This window comes from Oncorhynchus gorbuscha, linkage group LG25, assembly GCF_021184085.1.
Source record: "Oncorhynchus gorbuscha isolate QuinsamMale2020 ecotype Even-year linkage group LG25, OgorEven_v1.0, whole genome shotgun sequence".
Classification (NCBI taxonomy): Eukaryota; Metazoa; Chordata; class Actinopteri; order Salmoniformes; family Salmonidae; genus Oncorhynchus; species Oncorhynchus gorbuscha.
Window position 1 is genome coordinate 42429664 of NC_060197.1, and position 10000 is coordinate 42439663.

A 10000-nucleotide genomic window follows, 5' to 3' on the forward strand; every position below is an offset into this window, starting at 1 on the left:
TACTCCCTTATGGTATACATACAGTACTCCCTTATGGTATACATACAGTACTCCCTTATGGCATACATACAGTACTCCCTTATGGTATACATACAGTACTCCCTTATGGTATACATACAGTACTCCCTTATGGTATACATACAGTACTCCCTTATGGCATACATACAGTACTCCCTTATGGTATACATACAGTACTCCCTTATGGTATACATACAGTACTCCCTTATGGTATACATACAGTACTCCCTTATGGCATACATACAGTACTCCCTTATGGTATACATACAGTACTCCCTTATGGTATACATACAGTACTCCCTTATGGTATACATACAGTACTCCCTTATGGTATACACACAGTACTCCCTTAGTAGTTCACAATACCCCCCACATACAGTACTCCCTTAGTAGTTCACAATACCCCCCACATACAGTACTCCCTTAGTAGTTCACAATACCCCCCACATACAGTACTCCCTTAGTAGTTCACAATACCCCCCACATACAGTACTCCCTTAGTAGTTCACAATACCCCCCACATACAGTACTCCCTTAGTAGTTCACAATACCCCCCACATACAGTACTCCCTTAGTAGTTCACAATACCCCCACATACAGTACTCCCTTATGGCATACATACAGTACTCCCTTATGGTATACATACAGTACTCCCTTAGTAGTTCACAATACCCCCCACATACAGTACTCTCTTATGGCATACATACAGTACTCCCTTATGGTATACATACAGTACTCCCTTAGTAGTTCACAATACCCCCCACATACAGTACTCCCTTATGGCATACATACAGTACTCCCTTATGGTATACATACAGTACTCCCTTATGGTATACATACAGTACTCCCTTCACCCTGCTGTGTGGTACACATACAGTACTCCCTTAGCTGTAGCTCACAATACCCCCCACATACAGTACTCCCTTAGTAGTTCACAATACCCCCCTCTTCCCCCTGCTGTGTGGTATACATACAGTACTCCCTTCCTCCTGCTGTGTGGTATACATACAGTACTCCCTTCCTCCTGCTGTGTGGTATACATACAGTACTCCCTTCCTCCTGCTGTGTGGTATACATACAGTACTCCCTTCCTCCTGCTGTGTGGTACACATACAGTAGTCCCTTCCTCCTGCAGTATTGTACACATACAGTACTCCCTTCCTCCTGCTGTGTGGTATACATACAGTAGTCCCTTCCTCCTGCTGTGTGGAAAGCATACAGTACTCCCTTCCTCCTGCTGTGTGGTATACATACAGTAGTCCCTTCCTCCTGCTGTGTGGAAAGCATACAGGAATCAATTCCTCCTGCTGTGTGGTATACATACAGTAGTCCCTTCCTCCTGCTGTGTGGTATACATACAGTAGTCCCTTCCTCCTGCTGTGTGGTATACATGCAGTAGTCCCTTCCTCCTACGTTTACCTATTTTATACTTCAACTGTATCCCCTACACTTTTTAAACTTAACCTCCTGTCCTCTGTGCCACGGAATTGAATCCCCTTTGCCCGGGCGTCCCTCCCTCCCTCCTGTAGTCCAGCTAGTGACCCCGACGCCATCTTATTCTCTCTTGTAGCCGTTCCGCCGAGTGACCTTCTCGGTGGTGAGCCAACCCCAGGACCCACACCAGCAGGGATCGCTGCAGAGCTGCTACGACAGCGGGCTGGAGGAGTCGGAGACGCCCAGCAGCAAGAGCTCTTCGGGGGGCCCCAGGCTGGGTGCATTGCCCCTGCCCGAGGACAGCTACGAGAGGACCACGCCGGATGGCAGTGTCGGTGAGGCAGAGCATATGGAAAATGGTAGGGGCAAACACTAGAGAGCAGATATAAAGTGCAATACACATTGAGACATATATTCTACACTGAGTATACAGGTGAACATCGAGGTAGATACAGATTGATGTAGATGTTTACTTCCCAACGTGTAGGAGATCTTGCGTGTAGAGCAAGCAGGTGGTATTGTGCGTTATGGGGGTGAGTTGGATTTTTAAGGTTGATTTTGAACAGGGAAGTGAGGTCTGGATCGTTAGGGAGTGTTTGATATACCCTCTGGACATGAATACTGCAGCTAGTGCAGGTTGAATTTAATTTGAGACCATGTATGCATTCATTCATCAAGTGAATATAATCTGAAGCACAGGCAGGTTTTGCTTTAGCCTTTGATGCGCGCTCATCGTCTCGTCTTGAAAGACCTGGGTTAATTTGATTAAGTTTGAGTAGATGTAATACGCTTTTGAATTTATTTCCATATTAGATCAAGGCCTTGGTAGTTAATCTTCCGGTATGTTCCGTGGACCGCGTCCCCTTGCTAGTGGAATTTCATCTAAACCTACTGTTCATCTACCTGGTTGGATTGATTTTCTACGTGATCTTTATTTTTTTGTCCCCCCCCTACTTTTCCATGTTCCATCGTATCCTTCGAAGGCATTGAGCTAGATCCTAGAACAAGCTAACTGCAGTACAGATGGATCCATGAGGATTCACTGTCTGACGGTGGTTTATTTGTCTACAGTCAGTGGTTTGCACGTGGAGCTTGTAGATTTTAAAGGGATGGAAGATACCCCATATTCCTCCTTAGGCTCCGTTTCTACCCTTGGTTTAGCACAAACTATTACCTAAAGACCTGTTTACACACTGTATTATGTGATTTTAGAATCAAAACCACAACTCTGGTGTCGTGTGGCAAGCTGTTTTATCTAGCCATTGCTGAATCTGCAGCCCTAGTAGATGTATTCTGTGGCACGGGTTTAGAGGTAATGGACCCACTAATAGCCTGGTTTAGATCTAACAAGCTTTGGCCATTTTAAGACTGTAAGCCTGAGCAGGGTGACTTTACGAAGATCAGGATATTCACATTGCGTAAATCTTCTGTGATTTCCTTGTGTGCAATGTTTCATGGCTTTGTGTCCCACAGTTTATCTGATGGGAAGTCAAACCTTGTCACATCTACAGTCCAAATAAAGTCCATATTTTCATAATTCCTAATCTAACTACATTTCTATAAAGATGATAGGAGACCGGAATTTGACCTGCAGGTTGTCAATCTGTCTGACTTTGAAATGAACCTGCGCATAGATTTACCAACAGACAGACAGAAACACAGACACAGACAGACAGACAGACAGACAGACAGACAGACAGACAGACAGACAGACAGACAGACAGACAGACAGACAGACAGACAGACAGACAGACAGACAGACAGACAGACAGACAGACAGACAGACAGACAGACAGACAGACAGACAGACAGACAGACAGACAGACAGATCCAGACAGACAGATCCAGACAGATAGACCGATCCAGACAGACAGACAGATCCAGACAGACAGACACAATATTCAACTCTGGGTGTCTCAAATGAGCTTTTTAATTGAGCCATTCTCTGAGAACATTGAGGCTACTTAATGTAGATTAAAAACACTTTGTATGTCAGATGACTCAGGTCTACTCAGTGTGGGCTGGGGGCAGCTGGGATTTAAGGCCTCTCTTTCGGAACAATAGCTGACCATTTACGGGCCAAATTAGCCGCAATTAAAGGCTCGTTTCAATTTGGTCTGCTCTTAAAGTAATTGGAAAGAAGGAATCAATATGAGACAGGTAGATTAGATCAAAACTGGGTCTGCCTATCAATCAAGTCCACTGAGGTCAAAAAGAGAAAGAGTTGGAAAAAAGACACACTTTGTTGGAAAAGATTGAAATGAAAGTTTTTTGATTACTGCTATAGAGAGCAGTGGAGGCTGCTGAGGGGAGGATGGCTCACAGTAATGGCCGGAATGGAACGAATGGAACGCCATCAAACACATGGAAACCATGGAGACCACGTGTTTGATGGACTGATTCCCGCTCTAGCAATTACCATAAAGCCCCGTCTTCCCTTATTAAGATGCCATCACTCTCCTCTGGCAGAGAGATCAGTTCTGAACTGGGCTTTGTATTTCTGTGGTCTCTCATTTGCTCTATGTGGAAAACAACGTCAAGGTCAAACACTGCAAGGTAGAATAATGGTAGACAGTGACCACTACACACAATCTTAAAGGAGGATCAGTTCTGTGTGTGTGTGTGTGTGTGTGTGCGTGCGTGCGTGCGTGTGTGTGTGTGTGTGTATCTTCAGTGTGTATGTTTCTCCTAGTTGATGTATTCTGTGGCACGGGGAAAACCAGCCAGGCTTTAGAGGTAATGGACCCACTAATAGGCTGGTTGAGATAGAACAAACTGTGGCTGTCCTCAGTGTGTATGTTTCTCAGCTACCTTTTTCACCACACACGTTATCTATATCTCTAATTTCTGTCTTATAATATCTATATCTTCTCAATTGCTAAAATGACTTCGTACGACTCCCTCGTACAGCAGTCACAGCACACGCAGTCACAGCACACGCAAACTCCCCAGCGCTACGTTGACTCCCCAGCGCTACGTTGACTCCCCAGCGCTACGTTGACTCCCCAGCGCTACGTTGACTCCCCAGCGCTACATTGACTCGCTGGAGTTTCCCTGACACAAAAAAAAGAGGGGAACAAAAGTTAGCAGATGGCCGTGTAGACTCGGCGCTGGGGCATCGTTAGGCTGTGGTCGTCAGGGTTACGTGAGAGATGTTCAGTGACGGTGGGAGCGGCGCGGGGGGAGGGGGGGGAGCGCTGCCGTCTGACGGAGGAGGGATGGAGGAAGGGGAAATGGAGGGTTCACGATACATCAGGACTATCCCAGTCTGGTTATTCCATCTTCGCGGAGAAAGGGGGTTGAAATGTTATCCTGATTCACACCGAGCAGAGATAACGTTAGCTGTCAAGTGCATAGGGACTGTAGATCAGAAAGTGGCTTCACAATCATGTTGAATTAGTCACTAAACTTCCCAACTCTTTCCTATGTGTCATAGAGCAGCACTACTGCTAACTTAGGCTAAGCTAAAGTCTGTGTTATTTAGTAATGCTATGAGAGACAGAGAGACAGAGAGAGAGAGACAAAGCGAGACAAAGAGAGACAAAGATAGAGAGAGAGTCACAGAGACAGACAGTCACTTAATGTCACAGAGAGAGAAGGGGAGGGTATGAGAGAAATATAGCATGTTATTTAAAGGTAGGAAGAGAAAAGGTACCAATGAGCACTCAACTATTCATCTATACCTGTTGTTTACGAAGCGTGTGACAAATAACATTTGATTTGATTTTAATATGTGATGCCAGAGAGAGGTAAAAGGAGAGAGCGATCTAGCAACATGTATGTATGAGGCGCAGGCTGAGAGAGTGAAACGGAAGAGATGGAGCAGGGTGCTGCTAGCATTAGCATCCATAGCGAAGAGTTGGAGAGATGGAGCAGGGTGCTGCTAGCATTAGCATCCATAGCGAAGAGTTGGAGAGATGGAGCAGGGTGCTACTAGCATTAGCATGCATAGAGAAGAGTTGGAGAGATGGAGCAGGGTGCTACTAGCATTAGCATGCATAGAGAAGAGTTGGAGAGATGGAGCAGGGTGCTGCTAGCATTAGCATTCATAGAGAAGAGTTGGAGAGATGGAGCAGGGTGCTGCTAGCATTAGCATGCATAGAGAAGAGTTGGAGAGATGGAGCAGGGTGCTGCTAGCATTAGCATGCAGAGAAGAGTTGGAGAGATGGAGCAGGGTGTTGCTAGCATTAGCATTCATAGAGAAGAGTTGGAGAGATGGAACAGGGTGCTGCTAGCATTAGCATGCAGAGAAGAGTTGGAGAGATGGAGCAGGGTGCTGCTAGCATTAGCATGCATAGAGAAGAGTTGGAGAGATGGGGCAGGGTGCTGCTAGCATTAGCATGCAGAGAAGAGTTGGAGAGATGGAGCAGGGTGCTGCTAGCATTATCATGCAGAGAAGAGTTGGAGAGATGGAGCAGTGTTCAGCTAGCATTAGCATGCATAGAGAAGAGTTGGAGAGATGGAGCAGGGTGCTGCATAGCAGTTGGAGAGATAGCATGCTACTAGCATTAGCATGCATAAGAAGTTGGAGAGATGGAGCAGGGTGCTGCTAGCATTAGCATGCATAGAGAAGAGTTGAGAGATGGAGCAGGGTGCTGCTAGCATTAGCATGCATAGAAGAGTTGGAGAGATGGAGAGTTGGAGAAGATGGAGATGGAGCAGGGTGCTGCTAGCATTAGAATGCAGAGAAGAGTTGGAGAGATGGAGCAGGGTGCTGCTAGCATTAGCATGCATAGAGAAGAGTTGGAGAGATGGAGCAGGGTGATGCTAGCATTAGCATGCATAGAGAAGAGTTGGAGAGATGGAGCAGGTTGCTGCTAGCATTAGCATGCAGAGAAGCGTTGGAGAGATGGAGCAGGGTGCTGTTAGCATTAGCATGCATAGAGAAGAGTTGGAGAGATGGAGCAGTATTCAGCTAGCATTAGCATGCATAGAGGGAAGTCCCTTGATTTGGCTGCAGTGAGACATCCTGTCATCTCTCCTCCTCTTTCTCTTTCCTCTCTGTCCTCTCTGTCTGTCTTGACTCTCTCTCTGGAAATCTCCCTGGGCGCTGCCTCTCTGGTTTACAAACATCATTCTGTCCCTCCCTCCCTGGAGCCCTGCTCTGTCTGTCTCTTTGCAAAGTACTCTCTCATCTGTCCATTGCTCTGTCCCTTTCCTCACTCTGTCTGTCTCTTTCACTCTCTCTCACTCTCTCTCTGTCCCTCCCTCCCTCCTCTCTCTCTCTGTCTGTCTCTTTCACTCTCTCTCTGTCCCTCCCTCCCTCCTCTCTCTCTCTCTGTCTGTCTCTCTCGCTCTCTCTCACTCTCTCTCTGTCCCTCCCTCCCTCCTCTCTCTCTCTCTGTCTGTCTCTCTCGCTCTCTCTCACTCTCTCTTTGTCCCTCCCTCCCTCCTCTCTCTCTCTCTGTCTGTCTCTCTCGCTCTCTTTCTTTCACTATCTCTCTGTCCCTCCCTCCCTTCTCTCTCTCTCTCTCTCTCTTTCTCATTCATCCCCTCTGTCTCACAGCCATGTTTTCTGACTGCCTAGAGAAGCACAGTAGATCATGATGTTATTGTTGTGTTATCAGTGAGTGGGGTGGCACGTCTCAGAGAAACTCAGTTCATTAAGCAAGCCCCAATCCCAGGGCCAGATGGTTAAGAGAGCCCATTTAATTAAAGCCATTCATATTTCAAGAGCTTAGCAGCACTGATGCAGTTGCCTGCCTTATTTCCCCGACCCGGGTGGAACGATGACAGAAAGTGTGTTTGGGTAAAGGCGGAAGACACACAAATACAATAAACATACATACACACACACACACACACACACACACCTATCTAGTGGTGAATACTTCAAGGGCTATTGGCCGATTGGATTCATCGTGTAATTGTATTGGCTGATTGGATTCATCGTGTAATTGTATTGGCTGATCGGATTCATCGTGTAATTGTATTGGCTGATTGGATTCATCGTGTAATTGTATTGGCCGATTGGATTCATCGTGTAATTGTATTGGCCGATTGTATTCATTGGGCGTGTACGCTACTGTACATGTGGCAGTGTGCATAAACATGTGGTTGGGCCTCCCATTCTGAGCAGAGCAGTGTAGTGGAAAATCACACACTCTGAGACCTCACGCCGTCAATATGTGTTTCACCTCCTCTCCAAGGTCATATTGTCCACGTGTACACTCAGTATGTGTGTGTGTGTGTGTGTGTGTGTGTGTGTGTGTGTGTGTGTGTGTGTGTGTGTGTGTGTGTGTGTGTGTGTGTGTGTGTGTGTGTGTGTGTGTGTGTGTGTGTGTGTGTGTGTGTGTGTGTGTGTGTGTGTGTGTGTGTGTGTGTGTGTGTGTGTGTGTGTGTGCATGTGCTTGTGTGTGTGTATTGGGCAGCCAGTATGTGTGCATTGCCCTAACTAGCAATCTCTAACGAGCAGTCTCTAGCAAACGGTCTATAACTAGCAGTCTCTAACGAGCAGTCTCTAACAAGCAGTCTCTAGCGAACGGTCTAGAACTAGCAGTCTCTAACGAGCTGTCTCTAGTGAGCAATCTCTAGTGAACGGTCTCTAACGAGCAGTCTCTAGTGAGCAGTCTCTAACGGGCATTCTCTAGCGAGCAGTCTCTGGTGAATGGTCCTCCACTCCTCATGACAGGAGGAATGATTGATCACTACCCCTATAAACCAGGCAGATATTCAAATCAGACACAGGTGTCATATAAAGTACACACAATAGCGTACACATGACAGGTCAGACCAGCTAGTCTATACAATGACAGTACAAAGTATCTAGTATAGTCTCCATCATAACAGAGTAACATAAAATACAGAGTGTATACACTGACGGTACACAGTACCCAGTATAGTCTCCATCATAACAGAGTAACATGAAATACAGAGTGTATACACTGACAGTACACAGTACCCAGTATAGTCTCCATCATAACAGAGTAACATAAAATACAGAGTGTATACACTGACAGTACACAGTACCCAGTATAGTCTCCATCATAACAGAGTAACATGAAATACAGAGTCTATACACGGACAGTACACAGTACCCAGTATAGTCTCCTTCATAACAAAGTAACATGAAATACAGAGGGTATACACTGACAGTACACAGTACCCAGTATAGTCTCCTTCATAACAAAGTAACATGAAATACAGAGGGTATACACTGACGGTACACAGTACCCAGTATAGTCTCCATCATAACAGAGTAACATGAAATACAGAGGGTATACACTGACAGTACACAGTATCCAGTATAGTCTCCATCATAACAAAGTAACATGAAATACAGAGTCTATACACTGACAGTACACAGTACCCAGTATAGTCTCCTTCATAACAGAGTAACATGAAATACAGAGTCTATACACTGACAGTACACAGTATCCAGTATAGTCTCCATCATAACAGAGTAACATGAAATACAGAGTCTATACACTGACAGTACACAGTATCCAGTATAGTCTCCATCATAACAAAGTAACATGAAATACAGAGTCTATACACTGACAGTACACAGTACCCAGTATAGTCTCCATCATAACAGAGTAACATGAAATACAGAGTGTATACACTGACAGTACACAGTATTCAATCTAGTCTCCATCATAACAAAGTAACATGAAATACAAGAAAAGAAGGATCACCAGAAAGATGAGTAACCCATTCTCCTGTGGTTGGCTTTGTCCTCTGAGCTGTACTGTGGAAGACAAGAGGGCAAACAAATGCACACACACACACACACACACACACACACACACACACACACACACACACACACACACACACACACACACACACACACACACACACACACACACACAGCCATGTAATGTGGACCTGAAAATTGGGGTGTTTGTGTGTACCGAGGCACGGACTGACTCCCACTCTGACCAAGGTAGATTTATCTAGGTCTGGGGGAGATTAGAGTAGATATGCTGCCGACATTTTGAGACTAGTACAAAGAGAAGCACCACAGAGAAGAAGGCGGCCATGTTGTTTTGGAGGGAAATATTTGTCCACTTCCGTTGTTATAGTACACTACAGTGAGAAACAGACCTACATTTCAGCAATAATTTTTATTTTATTTCTCTGTTATTTTACCAGGTAAGTTGACTGAGAACACGTTCTCATTTGCAGCAACGACCTGGGGAATAGTTACAGGGGAGAGGAGGGGGATGAATGAGCCAATTGTAAATTGATTATTAGGTGACAGTGGTGGTTTGAGGGCCAGATTGGGAATTTAGCCAGGACACTGGGGTTAACACCCCTACTCTTACGATAAGTGCCATGGGATCTTTAATGACCTCAGAGAGTCAGGACACCCATTTAGCGTCCCATCCGAAAGACAGCACCTGACACAGGGTAGTGTCCCCAATCACTGCCCTGGGGCATTGGGATATTTTTTTAGACCAGAGGAAGGAGTGCCTCCTACTGGCCCTCAAACACCACTTCCAGCAGCATCTGGTCTCCCATCCAGGGACTGACCAGGACCAACCCTGCTTAGTTTCAGAAGCAAGCCAGCAGTAGTATGCAGGGTGGTATGCTGCTGGCAAAT

At 45.8% G+C, this 10000-nt stretch overlaps 1 protein-coding gene across 1 annotated transcript in view; it reads left to right on the plus strand.

Annotated features, from left to right (window-relative positions):
- The window catches only part of LOC124013910 (protocadherin-7-like), a 249514-nt gene that overhangs the window by 125061 nt on the left and 114453 nt on the right, over window positions 1–10000 (plus strand). Inside the window, exon 2 of the mRNA XM_046328469.1 lies at window positions 1589–1811. Within this exon, the coding sequence (XP_046184425.1) occupies window positions 1589–1811 (223 nt within the window). The remainder of the gene's footprint in view (window positions 1–1588; window positions 1812–10000) is intronic.